The sequence below is a fragment of the Natrix helvetica genome (genome assembly GCF_964273705.1).
Source record: "Natrix helvetica genome assembly, chromosome: Z".
In the NCBI taxonomy this organism is placed as follows: Eukaryota; Metazoa; Chordata; class Lepidosauria; order Squamata; family Natricidae; genus Natrix; species Natrix helvetica.
Window position 1 is genome coordinate 136,074,437 of NC_138554.1, and position 20,172 is coordinate 136,094,608.

The 20,172-nt window shown below is 44.3% G+C and overlaps 1 protein-coding gene across 1 annotated transcript in view; it reads right to left on the reverse strand.

Moving 5' to 3' along the window:
• Positions 1-20,172, reverse strand: part of LOC309401183 (solute carrier family 22 member 13-like) — a 37,161-nt gene that overhangs the window by 3,071 nt on the left and 13,918 nt on the right. Inside the window, exons 3-9 of the mRNA XM_081970240.1 lie at positions 16,458-16,612; positions 14,545-14,713; positions 12,197-12,317; positions 8,257-8,351; positions 5,366-5,580; positions 3,755-3,863; positions 188-397 (exon numbers count right to left, since the gene is read on the reverse strand). Of these exons, the coding sequence (XP_081826366.1) occupies positions 188-397; positions 3,755-3,863; positions 5,366-5,580; positions 8,257-8,351; positions 12,197-12,317; positions 14,545-14,713; positions 16,458-16,612 (1,074 nt within the window). The remainder of the gene's footprint in view (positions 1-187; positions 398-3,754; positions 3,864-5,365; positions 5,581-8,256; positions 8,352-12,196; positions 12,318-14,544; positions 14,714-16,457; positions 16,613-20,172) is intronic.

The window sequence follows — 20,172 nt, forward strand, 5'->3', positions numbered from 1 at the left end:
GGACTCGGGAGGCAGAGAATAGATGGGGGCATGGCCAGCCAGAGGTGGTATCTGCCAGTTCTCCGAACTAATCAAAATTTCCGCTACCGGTTCTCCAGAACTGGCCAGAACCTGCTGAAATACCCACCTCTGATCAGAGGGACATAAAGTAATCAAGCAAACACCAGACTTTCCCCATGGATCTTGCCTTGGTTTGCGGATCAGGTCATCCACACAATCAGGAAGCTCCTTGCCGAGTGTCTCCGGAAGAAGGAGAGAAAAAACCCCACCAACGACAGCTGCGCTTCCGAAGACACCCACGGGCAGAGAGGCGCTATATTTCTCCAGGAGACCCACCAGTGGGGAGATGATTCCAGCTACTCTGGCGGTCATCTGACAAACTCCGAGTCCAGTCTGCCTGGGATGGAAGCAAAAGAGAGGATGGATGAAACCAAGGAAAGTGGAAGGGGTTTCGTACAACAGGCTGAACGTTGTTTGGCTGGATTTGCTGAAGACTTTGATTTTGGACCAAGTCCCTCTCTCCCAGCCCAACCCACCTCACAGGGTCGTTGTTGGGCGGAAACCAAAAGCAGGAGGGTGTGTTGGATGTTTTCTCTACCTTGAGTTATTTGTAAAAATAATAAAGGAAGGATATAAAGAAATACAGGTGGTCCTTCAGCTACAACAGTTCATTTAGTGACTATTCGAAGTTATAACAGCATTGAAAAAAGTGACGAATGGCCTTTTTTTCACACCGCCATTGTAACATCCCGGTGGTCATGTGATCAAACATCCAGACTCTTGGCAATTGCCTCCTATTTATGACGGCTGCAGCGTCCCGGGGTCACGTGATCCCCTTTTGCAACTTTCTGACCAGCAAAGTCGACGGAAAAGTCAGATTCACTTAACAACGGTTTGTGATTACTAATTTGACACCTGCGGTGATTCACTTAACAACTGTGGCCGCAAAGTTCGTAAAAGGAGGCAAAAGAGACTTAACAAACGTCTCACTTAACAACATACATTTTGGGCTCAATTGTGGTCATAAGTCGAGGACCGCCTGCAAAACAGCCAGTGGGAAAACTTTCACAGCAGTGCAATGATTTGCAATTTTGACAGACAGATAAACTCCCCCTACTTTCTCTTCCTACTTCCCCCAACCCTTGAGTAGCTGGTAACTCAAAAACAGTAGCTGACAATCCCAATTGGGAGGAAGGGTCTGTGCCATGAATCACAAAGTGGGCTCCCTCTCTTCCCCCCCACTTTTATTGTCATCACTGGTCAGCTACTCTTCAGATTAATTTGGACTAATGATGCTAAAAAAATCCAGTAGGAAATGATTTGTCTGTCCAAAGAACCTTGCAGGATCAGGCCCAGAGAGTGGGGGATGGAGGGGCAGGGAGGGAGGTGCCTGTATGTCAGTCAGCAGGTCAAGAAACACACAATTCAGGGATTACAGAAGAACTACTTTATTGTGGTAGGACAGGGGTCTCTAACATTGGCAACTTTAAGCCTGGAGGACTTCAACTCCCAGAATTCCCCAGCCAGCAAGGTTGGAGACCCATGTGGTAGGGTATTATGGCAGAAATTTGAAAGTCTGTCCCAATTTTTCCCCCCTGTACCTCTTGGAGTTGAAATAATTGGGGTTGTTGTGTTACTTGGCAGATCAGATAGGAAACACAAGCACAGCTCTACAAAGGTTTCATTAAAAGTATCTTGCAAGTCTGAAAAACAAACTTCTGCTTTTTTAATCTGCCTATTATTTCCTTTGGCTGCCCCTTTTTTTCCCAGGGTTTTTCTTGCATACCATTTGCACTTTCTCATGCTTTCAGATTTCCCAGACCCAAGTAATTATTTCACCTCTCCCCTCCCTAATCAAGGTCAGAGATAATTCTCCCCGCTCTTGAGCGGCCTGCGCTGATCAGTAGCAGCTGGCCAGTTTGGCCAGATTATACCCAAGGTCAGTGAATCACATCATCTGGCACCTGAGCAAAATTGGCTTTTCAATTTTAATCAGAATGGAGCTGGAAGGCACCTTGGAGGTCTTCCAGTTCAACCCCCAGATCAAGCAGGACACCCTATACCAGGGGTGTCCAAACTTGGGAACTTTAAGACTTGTGGACTTCAACTCCCAGAATTCCCCAGCCAGCCATGCTGGCTGGGGAATTCTGGCAGTTGAAGTCCACAAGTCTTAAAGTTCCCAAGTTTGGACACCCCGCCCTATACCATTTCAGACAAGTGGCACTCCAATCTCTTTTTTAACCCCCCCCCCCCCCAGTGATGGAGCACCTAGAACTTCTGGAGGGAAGCTGTTCCACTGGTTAACTGTTCTCACTGTTAGAAAGTTTCTCCTTAATCCCAGGTTGCTTCTCTCCTTGATCAATTTCCATCCGTTCTTTCTTGTCCTGCCTTCAGGTGCTTTGGAGAATAAACTGCCCCACTCTTCTTTCTGGCAGCCTCTCAAATATTGGAATACTGCTGCCATGTCCCCCTCCCCAGTTGTTCTTTCCTCTAGACTAGCCAAACTGGTCGCCACGATGTAAAAAAGATGCTGAGACTCTAGAAAGAGTGCAGAGAAGAGCAACAAAGATGATTAGGGGACTGGAAGCTAAAACATATGAAGAACGGTTGCAGGAACTGGGTATGTCTAGTTTAATAGAAATAAGGACTAGGGGAGATATGATAGTATTGTTCCAATATCTCAGGGGTTGCCACAAAGAAGAGGGAGACAAGCTATTCTCCAAGGCAGCTGAGGGTAGAACAAGAAGCAATGGGTGGAAACTAATCAAGGAGAGAAGCAACTTAGAACTGAGGAGAAATTTCCTGACTGTGAGAACAATTAATCAGTGGAACAGAAATTGCCTCCAGAAGTTGTGAATGCCCCAACACTGGAAGTCTTTAAGAAGATGTTGGATAGCCATTTGTCTGAAACGGTATAGGGTTTCCTGCCTAGGCAGGGTGTTGGACTAGAAGGCCTCCAAGGTCCCTTCCAACTCTACTAAAAAAACTCAAGTCCTGCAGCTGTTCTTCATATCTTTTAATCTCCAGGCCTTTCAATCATCCTAGTTGCTTTTCTCTGCACTTTTTCCAAAGCCTCAATATCTTTTTTTGTGATGTGGAAGACAGTTATCATTTCACCCCTAAACTCTTCTCTTTGACAGACTAGTTTCAAGACCACACATGTGATAGTACTTCATTATAATGCCTTGGTAAGGCCACCCTTGGAATACTGGATCCAGTTTTGATCGCCATGATTCAAAAAACATGTTGAGATCCTAGAAAGAGTGCAGAGAAGAGCAGCAGATAATTAGGGGGCTGGAGGCTAAACCACATGATGAATAATTAACGGAACTGGGAATGTCTAATCGAACAAAGAAAAGGCTTAAGGGGAGACACGATAGCAGTCTTCCAATATTTGAGGAGCTGCCACAAAAAGAGGGGGGGGGGGCTGATCTCTTCTCCAAAGCACCTGAAGGCAGGACAAGAAGCAACGGATGGAAACTAATCAAGGAGAGAAGCAACCTGGAACTAAGGAGAAATTCCCCAACAGTGGGAACAATTAATCAGTGGAATTACTTACCTCCAGAAATTGTAAATGCTCGAACACTGGAAGTTTTTAAGATGAGTTTGGACAGCCATTTTGTCTGAAATGATAAGGTCTCCTGCTCAAGCAGGGGGTTGGACTAGAAGACCTCCAAGGCCCCTTCCAACTCTGTTGTTCTTTTCCACTGAAGACATTTTTAAAACTTTGCTTGTGGTTGTTAAGTAGCCTCACCGGATAATAGTGGGGAACAGCTCTGCAGAATATACGTAGGATGTTGAAAATGATGCTGCCATTGTAAACTTTCCAAGGACAGCCAGCAATGTGGTTACCACAGGTAAATCTGGAGAGAAAAACCGGAGATGAAGAGACAGAAAATCCGAAATAAAAGAGATCACCACAAAATATCCTGAATTTAAGAGCCCCCCCCGAAACCCTCTTTTTCATTCTATATTTAATAGTAGATATGAGCCATAAGGGATTGGCTACAAATACAGGCAGGTTCTTGACTTAACCCAGGGGTGTCCAAACTTGGCAACTTTAAGACTTGTGGACTTCAACTCCCAGAATTCTGGGAGTTGAAGTCCACAAGTCTTAAAGTTGCCAAGTTTGGACACTCCTGACTTAACCAGTTTCAAAGGGACCATTTGAAGTTGCAAAGAGCACTGAAAAAAGTGACTTATGATTGTTTTACAGACTTATGACCGTTAGAGGTCATCTGATCAAAATTCAGGTGCTTGGCAACTGGCTTGTACTTACGACGGTTTCACTGTCCCAAGGTCATGTGATTATCTTTTGTGACTCCCCAAGTCATCTTTTGACAAGCAAAGTCAATTGGGGGGGGGAGCCAGATTTGCTTCATGACAGCATGATTCACTTAATAACTACACTGATTCGCTTAACAGCTGTGGCAAAATATATATATATAAGGTGGGGTGAGACTCACTTAACAACTGTCTCGCTTAGCAACAGAAATTTTGGGCTCAGTTTTGGTTGTAAGTCGAGGACTACCTATATCTCTATTTAACAGTATTTCAGATTAACAGAGCTGGAAGGGGCCTTGTAGGTCATCTAGTCCAACCCCCTGCCCAAGCAGGAAACAATACACCGTTTCTGACAGATGCCAGTCCAGTCTCTTCTTGAAAGCCTCCAGGGATGAAGCTCCCACAACTTCTGAAGGCAACTTCTGTTCCTTTGGTTGATTGGCCTCACTGTCCGAAAATTTCTCCTTGTTTCCAGGTTGAATCTCCCCTTGTTCAATTTCCATCCATTATTCCTTGTCTGGCCTTTGGGTGCTTTGGAAAATAGCTTGACCCCCCTCCTCTATGGGGCAGCCCCTCAAATATTGCAACGCTGCTATCATGTCTCCCCTGGTCCTTTGGGCTCAGCTACGGTAATCAATTGAGCTCTACCTGTCTCCAACAATTAGGCAAAGGTAAAGGTTTCCCTCGCACATATGTGCTGGTTGTTCCTGACTCTAGGGGGCGGTGCTCATCTCCGTTTCAAAGCCAAAGAGCCAGCTCTGCCCGAAGATGTCTCCGTGGTCATGTGACTGGCAGGACTAAACACCGAAGGTGCATGGAAAACGTTGTTACCTTCCCACCAAAGGTGGTTCCTATTTTTCTACTTGCATTTTTTACATGCGTTCGAACTGCTAGGTTGGCAGAAGCTGGGACAAGTAATGGGAGCTCACTCTGTTACGCGGTGCTAGGGATTCGAACCGCCGAACTGCCGACCTTCTGATTGACAAGCTCAACGTTTCAGCCACTTTCTGAGCATCCCTTTCCAACAATTTCACCTGAGCAAAATGTGGGCATCTCTGGACATCCTTAATTGAAAGCGCACCTTTGGGAACAGCGATGATCAGAAGGGAAAAAGTCCCCCCCAGGAGGAGGCAAAGTGATTGGCACTTCTTCCTTCCCAAACGCTGCATCAGGAAGACGGAAAGGATCCGGGCAGGGATTTCAACAGCCCCGAAGATGACCTGAGTCAGGTAGATATTCAGGCCGAAGCTGCCAACATTCAAGCTTAATCCATAGTAGGCCAAACTATTGACAAACCTAAGAGAAGGAAGGAAGGAATGGAAGAATGAAGAAGGAGGGAGGGGAGAAAGAGAGGGAGGAACAAAAGAACGAAAGGGTGGAAGAAATGAGAGGGAAAAGAAAGGGAAGGAAGAAGAAAAGGAAGGAGAAAAAGGAGTGAGAAAGAAAAGGAAGGAAGGAGTAATGGGGGGACGGGAGAAAGAGAGAGAAGAATAAAAGGAATGGTGGAAAAAAATGAAGGGGAAGAAGAAAAGAAAGGGAAGGAAGGAGAGGAAGGCAGACAGGAAGGGAGGAAGATGAAAAAGAGAAAGAACGAAAAAAGAGAAAGGAAGGAAGGAGAAAAAGCAAGAAAGAGAAAAAGAGAAAAAGAGGAAGGAAGGATGGAAGGAGAGAAGGAAGGAAGGAAAGAAAAATTGTTACCATTAAAAGGAAAATGCACAACATAAAGTTGATAAATGCTACATTTTCTTTTCCTATTTTGCAAATCAATGCTATTTTTAAAAGGATATATGAAAAATGTGAGGGAGAGGCTTTTAAATAGCTATAAACATAATCCTCGATTTACAACGATTCATTTAGCAACTGTTTGAAGTTACGACCATGCTGAAAAAAAGAGACTTATGACTTCTCCTCGCACTTATGGCTATTGTAGCATTTCTGGGGTCACTCAGTCACAGTTCAAGCACTTGGCAACTGGTATGTATTTATCACAGTTACAGTGTCCTTGAATTACGTGAATGCAATCGTCCCAGCCAGTTTCCAACAAGAAAAGTCAATAGGGGAAGCCAGATTCACTTAATGACCATATGATTCACTGAACAATTGCAGTGATTAACTTAACAACTGCAGCAAAAAGTTCGAAAATCAGGTTCATTCATTCATTTAACAACCGCCTCACTTAACAATAGATATTCCAGTTTCAGTTGTGGTCCTAAACTGAGAACTACTGACATGAATAGGAGGCTTGATAAGCAAATCTCTCTTAACTCTTTCTCTAAATCTACTTTCATCTTAAATTTATTTCAATAAAAGAAAATATTTGTAGTTAATATGAGGGGTCCTTGGTGCTCTCTGAGCTTGGTTGTTTTCTTGCAGATATTTCATGACCCAGCTAGGTAGTATCATTAGTGCTAGGAGTATTTGCAGAGTAGTAACCCTGCTAACAAAAAGGCTATGATTTTCCCAGTTGCAATGGATGGCTGTGAAGGTTGGACCATAAGGAAGGCTGAGCACCAAAGAATGGACTCTGGTGCTGGAGAAGACTCCTGCATTGAGTCCCTTGGGCTGCAAGGCCATCCAACCGGTCAGTCCTAGAGGAGATCAACCCTGACTGCTCTTTAGAAGGCCAGATCCTGAAGAGGAAACTCAAGTACTTTGGCCACCTCATGAGAAGGAAGAAGGACTCCCTGGAGAAGAGCCTCATGCTGGGAACGATGGAGGGCAAAAGAAGAAGGGGACGAGAGAGAATGAGGTGGCTGGATGGAGTAACAGAAGCAGTTGGCGTGAACTTGAATGGATTCCAGAGGATGGTAGAGAACAGGAAGGCCTCGAGGAACGTTGTCCATAGGGTCACAATGGGTCAGACATGACTTTGCAACCAACAACAACAACAAGTGGAAGGAGGAAGAAGACGACTGTGGGGTCCTTGGTGCTCTCTGACCTTGGTTGTTTCCTTGTAGACATTTTATTACCTAAATTAAATAACATTATCCCCATTCCTTACTAGCACTGATGACATTACCTAATTTGGGTAATGAAATGTCTGCAAGAAAACAACCAAGCTCAGAGAGCACCAAGGACACACACACACACCCCTTCAAATGTATTTGCTTCTCCTGCCAGAAAGCAACGGTAGCTAGAAATACTGAAACAAGATAGAGAGAGTCCAGGAATTTGGTAAAGGTATAGAGAGAGCTGACTTTGGAGGAAGTCAGAGGGGGGCTTTAACAAGGGTGTTAGGAGCACCTCTAAACCCTAAGATCAGAGGTGGGTTCCTACCGGTTCGGCCCGGTTCGGCAGAACCGGTAGTGATTTGGCGTCTGGGTCGCTGGAACCGCAGTGACCCAGGCCTGCCACGCCCCCGAACCAGTTCTCCCACGGGGCCGCCATTTTGTTTTTTGCATGCACAGAACAATTGTAATTGCACAAATTTATTTATTTTTTTCTCTTTTTTTACATTTTGCGCATGCTATTTTTATGCGTGCGGAGCATTTTATGCATGCACCGAACCGGCAGTAATGCTGGGAGCAACCCACCCATGCCCAGGATGGTTTTCCGTTTTCAATTATTTCACCCTACAACAATAATATAGCATTTCTGGAATTCTTGCAATGTCCGTTTTCTTGATTTGGCCAACATCAAAGGGACGATACCAGTCTCTCCGAGATCGTCTCTTCCTCATTTTACATTAAACAAAATCGTGGGATTATTTTGAGTTCGTTTTTCACACTGCCTTCTGCTTCTGACCGGTGTTGTCTCTTATCCTTGTTTCTGCTTAACAACCCTTTGATACCTTCTCCAAGGTCACTTTAAATTCTTTTATTGAGTGGGAATTGCACCCACGGGCATCATTAGCCCCTTTAGATTAACATTTTTCCCTCCAGGAAGGCGAATCTTCGGAACCCCTTTTGAGTTGGAAACTGTTACTTTCATCAAAGCCTTTGACTCCATCTAGGATAGACACAACATACTTACCAGATGAGGGAAATTACCAGGGTCATCTTTGCTAATTGGGGGTTTCTAACGAGATCCAAAACCGTTGAAGAGTTGGGTTTTTGTTCAGGTGTTAGCTTTATTAAAAAGATGAGAAATTGAAGGAATAAAAGTGAGAAGGAGAATAGTATATAGCCTTTATTGTCATTGTACATCGTGTATACCACGAAATTGGTTGAGAATGTCTCCTTTTCATTTTTACCATTCAGGGAATTAGTTTTCCCCTTCTATATAGGCTATAGGTTCCCCTCCTATATGTTAGTTACTTCTCCAGATGTGTTGAACCAGAACTAAGAATAGAATAGAATAACAGATTTGGAAGGGAGCTTAGAGGTCTTCTAGTCCAACCCCCTGCTTAGGCCACTACACCACTTCAGACAAATGGTCATCCAACATCTTCTTTAAAACTTCCAGTGTTGGAGCATTTATAACTTCTGGAGGCAAGTTGCTCCACTGACTAATTATTCTAACTGTCGGGAAGTTTCTCCTCAATTCTAAGTTGCTTCTCTCCTTGATTAGTTTCCACCCATTACTTCTTGTTCTACCCTCAGGTGCCTTGGAGAATAGTATGACTCCCTCTTCTTTATAGCAGCCCCTGAGATATTGGAAGACTGCTATCATGTCTCCCCTAGTCCTTCTTTTCAATAAACTAGACATACCCAGTTCCTGTAAACCGTGTTTTAGCCTCCAGTCCCATAATCCTCTTTGTTGCTCTTCTCTGCACTCTTTCTAGAGTCTCAACGTCTTTTCTACATCGTGGCGACCAAAACTGACTGCAGTATTCCACGTGTGGCCTTACCAAGGCCTTATAAAGTGGTATTAACACTTCGCGTGATCTTGATTCTATCCCTCTGTTGATGCAACCTAGAACTGTCTTGGCTTTTTTGGCAGCTCCTGCTCATATCCAAATGGTTGTCCACTAGGACTCCAAGATCCCTTTCACAATTACTACTATTGAGCAAGGTACCACCTATACTGTACCTGTGCATTTTGTTTTTCTTGCCTAAAGGATAGTCCTCGAATTACAGTAGTTAATTTAGTGACCATTCAAAGATACAACAGCATTGAAGAGAGTGACTTGTGGGTGTTTTTCACACTTATGATCATTGTAGCATCTCCATGATTACATTATCAAAATTCAGCCGCTTGGCAACTCATATTTATGACAGTTGTACTATCCCGGGGTCATGTGATCTCTTTTTGCGACCTTCTCACAAGCAAAGTTCATGGGGAAGCCAGATTATCTTAACAACTGTATTACTAACTTAATTATTGTAGCAATTCACTTAACAACTGGGGCAAGAAAGGTTGTAAAATGGGCCAAAATTCACCACATATACATCTGGGGAACCCCAGAGTAAGATGGAGCCCATTAAATGGTTGATTTGAGCTGATGATAATATAATAAAAAAAAATCTGGAATGTGCTGAGATGGATAGTTTAACCCTACAAATTAAAGGAAAAGAAGATTCGGATTATTTTACAACATGGGAACTATACTACAAATTGTTAAGTGACAGACATTGAGGTTAGAGGAATGAGGTAAAATATGGTCTACATGAAAAAGAAAAACAGATGAGTTAATATTTTGATGGTTGTATAATAGAAACTACAATGGAAGATAGTATATGTTGTAAAGATGATTGATATTATTGCATATTTGTTTATACATTATCGCTTTTGTAGATAGATAGATAGATAGATAGATAGATAGATAGATAGATAGATAGATAGATAGATGATAGATGATAGATAGATAGATAGATAGATAGATAGATAGATAGATAGATAGATAGATGATAGATAGATAGATGATATAGATAGATAGATAGATAGATAGATAGATAGATAGATAGATAGATAGATGATAGATAGATAATAGATAGATAGATAGATAGATAGATAGATAGATAGATAGATGATAGATAGATAGATAATAGATAGATAGATAGATAGATAGATAGATAGATAGATAGATAGATAGATAGATAGATGAGGATAGATAGATAATAGATAGATAGATAGATAGATAGATAGATAGATAGATAGATAGATAGATAGATAGATAGATAGATAGATAGATAGATAGATAATGATGATAGATAGATAGATAATAGATAGATAGATAGATAGATAGATAGATAGATAATAGATAATAGATAGATAGATAGATAGATAGATAGATAGATAGATAGATAGATAGATGATAGATAGATAGATAGATAGATAGATAGATAGATAGATAGATAGATAGATAGATGTTTGTATGTTAACACCTTGGACCCCTGGAGAACCCACTGTTGAACATATAAATGCAATGTATGGTATAAAACAATTGTTTTTTAAAAAAATTAAAAATGGTTGATTTGAATGTGTACTGTTGCCGAGAGGGGGTTCTTGTTGTTGTTATTTACCGGTATTTATTCATTTATATTTTTTCTACATTGTGTTTTTTGTTGTCTGTAAGCCGCCTAGAATTGCTGTGGGCGAGTAAGCAACTATGTAAATTCTCTAAAATAAATAAATAAAAACAAGTGAGAAGCAAAATGTCTTCTTTCTCCTCAAGGAAATTTTTTTTTAAAAGTCCAATTGCCTTTTTTTAAAAAGCAAAAAGCATCTTTGAGGCAACCAATACTTGGATAGCTTAGTGGGACCAAGAAGAAGGATCTTCTCGGTGTTGGCCCCTTCTCCGTGGAACAATATCCCTGCAGAGATAAGATTCCCTTCCAAAGGCCCCAAAAACTTGGTTTGACCACTTAGGAACCTCAGGTTGATATGGAGCTCATTGAGTTGTTGACCTAGAGATTCTCAGTCATCCAGGTCACGGATGTCCCAAAGGACCTTTATTCCCCCCCACGAGGCACCTGGATTTTCTGGTTTGTCTTTGAAGACATTTTGCTTCTCATCCAAGAAGCTTCTTCAGCTCTGTTGATCTGATGGTTATCACCAGGAGGTGGGTTTTGTTCAGGGATTTTATTTCTGTAAGCCTCCTGGAGTCACCGTGAATGAGTTGGCTGGCCATATGAAATTTCTTACCGTGTTTCCCTGAAAATAAGACAGGGTCTTATTTTCTTTTGACCTCCAAAATATGGCCTTATTATCAGGGGAAGGGGAGGCTTATTATTTTGGGGTTGCCGGGTGGCGGCTCTCTTGCAAGCAGGCTCCTGAAGAGCCTGGCGCAGGGACGGGAGAATGCGGGCACAGCCTCGGGAGCGAACAGGTGTGTTGCGTTGTCATAGCAGCGCAACACAGCAGCCATGAGGTAACCATGCTCACCCAGCAACCCCCATCTCCAGCCAGGCAGAGTGCCACTCACCGACCTAGCGGTATCCCGAAGGCGCCAAGCCATTCGAGCACCTGTCCCCCTGGCTCCCGCGGCTTAGCACCTTCTGGATACCGCTAGTAGCGCTCTGCCTGGCCAGAGGGAGGGGGTTGTCCAAGGGTCTTATTTTCAGGGGAGGATTGATATTTTTGCCCACCTGAAAAATCTGGCATGGTCTTATTTTCAGGACATGTCATATTTTGGGGGAAACACATAAATAAATAAATACATAAGATTATATATATAGTATTTATTTATTTATGTGTTTCCCCCAAAATATGACATGTCCTGAAAATAAGACCATGCCAGATTTTTCATTATATATATATATAATGCAGAAGGCGCTTGTGCAATGCATGTCTGAGAGTGGTTAGAATCTTAGGGTTAATGGAAACTTTGAAGATCTTCTAGTCAAACCCTCTGACCAAGGAAGGTGTCTTTATTATGTCCTGGACAAATGGTTGTCCAGTCTCTTCTTAAAACAATCTTCACATCTAACAATTTCTTCATTCCCAAGTTGTTCCAACCACATTTGATTTTTGACTGACTTAGCGATCTCTGCCACAACAAACTTTACAGGAGCAGAAAACAGAAATTTACCTGCTCTAACAGTTTCGGAGGGATGGTTCGCTTGTTCACCGAGGCTGCTTTCTGGAGAAGCCTTTTAGCATCCTCTATTTTGCCTTTCATCACGAGCCACCGGGCAGACTCAGGAAGGACCCTGAAAAATATTGGGATGGCAAGCAAGGAAACCATTTCCAATTTGGAAGGATGGCGTCCCTATCAAATGGCACAAAATGTCTCTCAAACTGACCATTCAAGGACAACCAACTGATCTAATTTCATTCTTTTTCTTACGCGCCCACAATCACGGCATGTAACACAAAAGGCAGCGCTCAGCTGTGCTTGCTGTCATCTTGAGTCTTTTGATTGACACCTCACTTTTTCTTGACCTATCCAAAAGGGCTAGACTAAAAATAATAAATCGTGGTTGTTTGTTTTACATGAAATTAATTTTAATTAACAGTTGTTTACCTATCTCATGAGTTGCTTTTCTTCTTTTCCCTTTCTTTCTTTCTTTCTTTCTTTCTTTCTTTCTTTCTTTCTTTCTTTCTTTCCTGGCAGATGTATGTATGTATATCTATATCTATATCTATATCTAAATCTAAATCTAAATCTAAATCTAAATCTAAATCTAAATCTAAATCTAAATCTAAATCTAAATCTAAATCTAAATCTAAATCTATCTATCTATCTATCTATCTATCTATCTATCTATCTATCTATCTATCTATCTATCCCTATATCTATATCTATATCTATATCATCTATCTATCTATCTATCTATCTATCTATCTATCTATCTATCTATCTATCTATATCTATATCTATATCATCTATCATCTATCATCTATCATCTATCAATCTATCTATCTATCTATCTATCTATCTATCTATCTATCTATATCATCTATCTATCATCTATCTATCTATCTATCTATCTATCTATCTATCTATCTATCTATCTATCTATCTATCTATCTATATCTATATCTATATCTATATCATCTATCTATCTATCTATCTATCTATCTATCTATCTATCTATCTATATCTATATCATCTATCTATCTATCTATCTATCTATCTATCTATCTATCTATCTATTTGTGTTACAACCCCTGGTATGCCCAAATATGGGAGGGAGCTCACTACTCCCCCTTTCTGTCCTTCGGCTCATTACAGAAAACCACCCAGGCAGAAAACCATATTTTTATGTTGCCTTTTTATATTTGTATAAAATATATTTATTTATCAGCACAAATACAACACACACACACACACACACACATTCGCATGCGCACACACACACATATACACATACACACATATTTACATACATACATACATACATACATACATACACACACACACACACACACACACACACATACAGGTAGTCCTCGTTCAACAACCGCAATTAGACCTGGAATTTTGACTGTAAGTTTTTGTGGTCAACATGCAGGTCATCACATTACTTGACTCAATTTTACAACCATTTTTACAGTGATTGTAAAGTGAGTTACCATCGCCACTATGCAAATCATGCAGTCATTAAAGTAAACCAAGTTGTCTTTTAGCAAATCCAGCATATCCCATGGCCGGTTTTGTTTTTAAAATTGTTTTCTGCTGGGAAAAGCCAAAAGACTGCAAATCACAGCTGTAAATCTGAACCAAAGGCACCTCAAAGGTGATGGTGAGAATAAAGGAGCTGAATGCAGCAATTGTAATTTTGAAGATGGGTTGCAAGTAGTAACTTTTTTGAATCTGTCATAATTTCAAACGGATGTTAAGTGACTGGTCATTAAGCAAAGAATATCTGTTTGTCACTACAGCTAGTCCTCGACTTACGGTGGTTTGTTTAGGGTCAGGGTTTGTTTGTTTAGCGACCGTTCAAAGTTACAACAACACTGAAAATAGTGACTATAACTGTTTTTCATGCAGTTAATAGTCAAGGCAGTTGCAGCGGCATCCCCACGGTCATAGGATCAAAATTCAGTCGTTTGGTAACTGACTCATATTTATGACAGTTGCATGGTCCCGGGGTCAAGTGATCTTCTTTTTTGCTACCTTCTGACCAGCAAATTCAATGTGGAAACCGGATTCACTTAACAACAGTGTAACTAATTAACAACTGCAGTGATTCACTTTACAACTGTGGCAAGAGAGGCCGTAAAATGAGGTGAAACTCACTTAACAAATGTCTCACTTAGCAACAGAAATTTGGGGCTCCATTGTAGTGATAAGGACTACCTGTATATCTATAATATTTACACAATGCCCAATGCTCGGAAGATATTTAGTGTCGTCGTAAAAATCCATTTATGCATCCAACCAAATCCTGAAAGGAGATGACAGCTGGGGTGCTCCTTGAACCCAGAACTCACCATACGTAGAAAAAGAAAACAAAAATCGGGGCAGAACCAGCAATCTGAAGATGCCGCCAGTCCCGAAGGCCATACGCTAAGCCTGCCAGGATCATCTGTCCCAAAGCGAAAGTCACATGACCGGTGATGATGGTGTGTGGACGATAGGCAATGCCAACCCACTCGGTGCCTGCAAAGAAAAGTGGAATCAGAGGGGGGAGGGGAACCAGTGGTTTGCTACCCCCCCTCCCCAATCTTGGTGCGGTCTGCAAATTTGATGAGTTCCCCTTCTGTCTCTTTTATCTAAATTGTTTAAGATTTGGTATATCCCAGTGAAGGCTAACCTTTTACGTCACTACATGCTGACCTGCGTGCTGGAAATGGCATGCAAAACCATCGCGCGAGGAACGTGCGACCTCACTGTCTGTCGCGTACATGGGAGCGCTGAAACCCAGAAGAGCCATGTTCCATCACGTACGCGCACACCGGCACCCAAACTTCCAGTTTCTGGCACATGTACACACCTGACGAACAGCTGACTGTTGCGCATGCATGCACCAGAAAGCTGGAAGATCGGGTACCGGCGCACCATGTGCAATGGAATGCTGTTCTTCTGGGTTTCAGCACACACACACGCACACAAAGGACAGTTTCCCGGTGCATGTGCGGCCACAGGAACACGGAAGAGGAGCCAGTGAGGCTGCACATTCCGCGCAGAACAGCCCTACACACCACTTCCGCCAGGTGTCCCATAGGTTCGCCAACACGGATAAAACAGTGGATGGTTTCAAAATTTTTTAGAACCTCTTCTGTAGGTGTGGCCTACTTTGTGGGAGTGGCTTGCCTGCCATGTGACCAGGTGGGAGTGGCTTTCCAGCCATGTGACTGGGTGGGCGTGGCCAACTTGAAAAATGTTGTGAAGTTCACTTAACAACGCTCTTGCTTAGCAACCAAAACGTTGGCTCAGAAACTCTGGCATTTGAAGCATGCAAGTCTTAAAGCTGTCAAGTTACAAGACCCTTGCACCCCTAACCCTTTAGGAAAAAAAAACCCCCAGGGGTGTTCAAACTTGACAGCTTTAAGACTTATGGACTTCAACTCCCAGAATTCCTCCTCTCGCTCTTCATCTTGATGATGGGCGGATGGGCGGAGGGAGGGAGCTGGAACCGGTTCTAAACGGCACTGTAGATTTGTGGAACCTCTTCTATAGAAGAGGTTAGAACTGGCAGGAACCCACCCGTGAGGTATAACCAAATCATCAACATCAGCATTACCATCAAAGACAGTAACAATATCAGACTTATATATTGTGCTTTACAGCCCTCTTAAGCAGTTTACAGAGTCGGCCTATTGCCCCCCAGCAATCTTCATTTTACCGACCTCGGAGGGAGGGAAGGCTGAGTCAACCTTGAGCCAGACAGGATTGAACTGCTGGTAGTCGGCAGAGTAACCTTGCAATGCTGCATTCTAACACTGCGCCATCAGGGCTCTACAAAAGCTACGTGTGGCTTGTTTAAGTAAAACACTGCTTAGCATAATGTGCCAATGCTGTTAAAATACTTCTGGTGAACAGCAAGTGAGCAGGTGGTCAAATGTATATTATTGATTTATTATTCATTAAGCAAATTTATACAGACACCCAACACACATTTAAATGATTTGGGTGGCTTACAGCATTAAAAAAAAATATCTGCCATATAATTTTTAAAAACCACGAATTCCACCCCCCACCCCCCTTGGGAGCAATGGCATGATCAAATCAGCCACTTGGTTGATCCATTCTCGGAAGGACAAAAAGCTGAATCAAACTTGGTCAGGATCAAACTCCTGGCAGTGGGCAGTGAATTAGCCTGCAATACCGCATTCCAACCACTGCGCCGCCAGGGCTCTTCCATTCACTGTACATAAATGCATATCCCAGGGTTAAGTATTACACAGAGCTATGCTGCTTATGGTGATCCCAGAGAGAGCTGCTCCCAGCAGAAACCGGAGTCCACAATAGAGGTAAAAACTGGGGGCGAAGGCGACCGCAACTCCCGCGACACCTTCGAAGAACAAAGATAACAAGGCAATGGGTCGTCGGCCATACCTGAAGGAGAAGAAGGTCAAATCAAATCAAATCAAATTTTATTTGATTAGCCGCAACCCTCTCCCGAAGGACTCGGGGCGGCGTACAGTCAAAAAGATAAAATACACATAGGACACACATACATACGAAAAAACAAGGACAATTACATTTGTGCATGGAGGAGAGTAGACCTGCAAGTGAAAGACAATAAACACAGCTAAAAACACAGTTAAAACACAGTTTAAAATCCCCTAAGTAAAATTGCTGAATTAAAAACCCCTCAGGAGCGTAACGAAGTTATGGTTGGGCCAGGCCAGATATTTGAAAAAGGTGGGTCTTGAGCTTAACACAGAAGGAGCGGAGGTCTGTAGTGGTCCTAATATCCGGGGGGAGGTCATTCCACAGGGCTGGGCCCGCCACAGAGAAGGCTCTGCTCCTAGGCGCCGCCCCATGACATTGTCTAGTGGACGGCACCTGGAGAAGTCCCTCTCTGTGCGAGCGAATAGGTCGTAGGGATGTATGGGGCAGAATACGGTCCCGGAGGTAACTAGGTCCTGAGCCATGGAGCGCTTTAAAGATCGTAATCAAAACCTTGAAACGCACTCGATAGACCACAGGAAGCCAGTGCAGCTCGCGCAGGTGTGGTGTCACGTGGGAGTACCTGGTGCTCCCCATAATCACCCGCGCGGCCGCATTCTGGACCAACTGTAGTCTCCGAGTGCATTTCAAGGGAAGCCCCATGTAGAGAGCGTTACAGTAGTCCAGGCGAGACGTCACCAGCGCATGGGTGACTGTGCGTAGAGCGTCCCGGTCCAATAGGGGGCGCAATTGGCGCACCAGGCGAACCTGATGGAACGCCCCCCTGGCCACAGCTGTCACATGTTCATCCATGGACAGCTTGGCATCCAGGAGGACGCCCAAATTGCGCGCCCGCTCCACGGGGGCAAGTTGAATGCCCCCAATGGCCAGAGATGGAATTATCTGGTTGAACCGGGGAGCCGGAACCCACAGCCACTCCGTCTTGGAAGGGTTGAGCCTGAGTCGGTTGTCATCCATCCAGACCCGTACGGCTTCCACACACCGGGACATCACTTCGACGGCCTCGTTGGGGTGGTTCGGGGTGGAAATGTACAGCTGAGTATCATCAGCGTACAGGTGGTATCCCACCCCAAAACCACGGATGATCTCACCCAGCGGCTTCATGTATGTGTTGAACAGGAGTGGCGAGAGGACCGACCCCTGTGGCACCCCACAGATGAGGGGGCTTAGGGTCGACCTCTGCTCTCCTGCCAACACACGTTGCGTCCTGCCGGAGAGGTAGGAGCCGAACCACCGCAAGACGGTGCCCCGGATCCCCAACCCCTCCAGTCGGTGCAACAGGATACCATGGTCGATGGTATCAAAAGCCGCCGAGAGGTCTAATAGGACCAGGATAGAGGAACAGCCCCTATCTCTGGCCCTCCAGAGATCGTCTACCAACGCGACCAAGGCCGTCTCAGTGCTGTGCCCAGGGCGAAAGCCGGACTGGCGCGGGTCTAGATAATCATTCTCCTCCAGATGTCGTGGAAACTGAGAAGCCACCACACTCTCCACAACCTTCGCCAAAAAGGGAAGGTTGGAGACAGGACGATAATTGACCAGCTCCATAGGGTCCAGGGAAGGCTTCTTGAGCAAGGGTCTCACCACCGCCTCTTTCAAGGCGGCCGGGAGAGACCCCTCACCCAACGAAGCGTTCACTAGGTCCAGGAGCCAGTCGCGTGTAACCTCCCAGGATGCCAGTACAAGCCAGGAGGGACACGGGTCCAACAAACATGTGGTAGGTCGCAGTCGCCCACGCAATCTGTCCAAATCCTCGATGACAACCAAGTCAAACTCCTCCCAAAAAGGTTTCTCAAGACTCGCCACTGGCGTCTCGACTGGGCCACTGAAGGGGACCCAATCCTTCCGGATTTGAGCGACTTTATCCTGCAGGTATTTCCCAAACTCCTCTGCCCTGCCCTGTAAAGGGGCCTCCCGTGGCCTCTGAAACAGAAGGGAGCGGGACACCCGAAACAGGGCGGCAGGGCGGTTCTCTGCGGATGCAATGAGAGCGGCACAATATTGACGTTTGGCCGTTCTCAATGCCACTAGGTACGTCCTTAAATGGGCTCGTACCTGTGCTCGGTCAAGTTCGGTTCGGGAGGATCTCCAACGACTCTCTAGGCATCTCTTGCGGCGCTTCATCACCCTTAGCTCCTCGGTAAACCAAGGGGCCAGGGTGGATCGTTGCCGCCGGAGAGGCCGCAAAGGCGCCACCCGGTTCAAGGCCCCGGTAGTCGCATTATTCCACGCGGTCACCAGGTCCTCTACCCGGGGGCGGGTCAGGGCTGCAGGAGGTGGCCCAAGCTCCGTCTGGAACCTGTCTGGTTCCATCAAGCGCCTGGGGCGGAACCATCTAGTGTTCTCCGGTTCCGCCTCCCCGCGGCGAGGAGTAGCACCAGGGAAGTCAAGACGGAGGAGTGAGTGATCTGACCATGACAGAGGAGTGATGGTTAAATTCACTCCTCCCAGATCACTCAACCACTGGCGAGAGACAAAGACAAGGTCCAAGGTGTGACCTCCCTCGTGTGTCGGGCCCTGAATCATTTGAGTCAGGTCCATGGCTATCATGGAAGCCATGAACTCCCGAGCCCCCTCTGATGCTTCTCCCACCGACGGCAGGTTAAAATCCCCCATCACTAAAAGGTGGTGTTATGTTTGCCATTATAAGAGGTCCTTCACTTACAACCATCCATTCAGCAACTGTTCAAAGTTACATTAGCGCTGGAAAAAGCGACTTACAACCCTTTTGCGCAACCAATCACAGCATCCCTACAGTCACATGATCAAAATTCAGATGCTTGGCCACCAACAGGTACAGATAGTCCTCGACTTACAAACCACAACTGAGCCCAACATTTAGGTTGCTAAGTGAGAAATGTGTTAAGTGACTTTTGCCCCGTTTTGTAACTCTTCTTGCTACGTTTCTTAAGCGAATCACCGCAGTTGTTAAGTTAGTCACATGGTTGTTAAGTGAATCTGGCTTCCCCCATTGACTTTGCTTGTCAGGAGGTCACAAGAGGGGATCCCATGACCCTGGGACATTGTGACCATCATAAAATATGAAACAGTTGTCAAGCATCCGAATGCAAATCAAGTGACTACGGGAATGTTGCAATGGTCACGAGTGTGAAAAATAATCATGTCACTTTTTCCAGTGACGCTGTAATTTTGAATGGTCACTAAACAAACCGTTGTAAGTTGAGGACTACCTGTGTTTATAATGGTTGCAGCGTGGTGGGGTCATCTGATTGCCCTTTGCAATTTTTTGCATGCGGAACAGTAGCAACCCACCCCTGGGCAAGAGTTACTTAACAAATGTCTCACTTAGCAAAAGAAATTTGGGGCTCAGTTGTGTTATAAGTTCACGACTTCAATTCCACGCCTGGATCAGGGGTGGGATCCTAACAACCACTGAGCATGCACTTTCGTTTGAGATGTCTGATGCGCATGCACAGCTCATAGGAAAAGAGCAATTTACTCCGCCACACCGACCAGCTGGG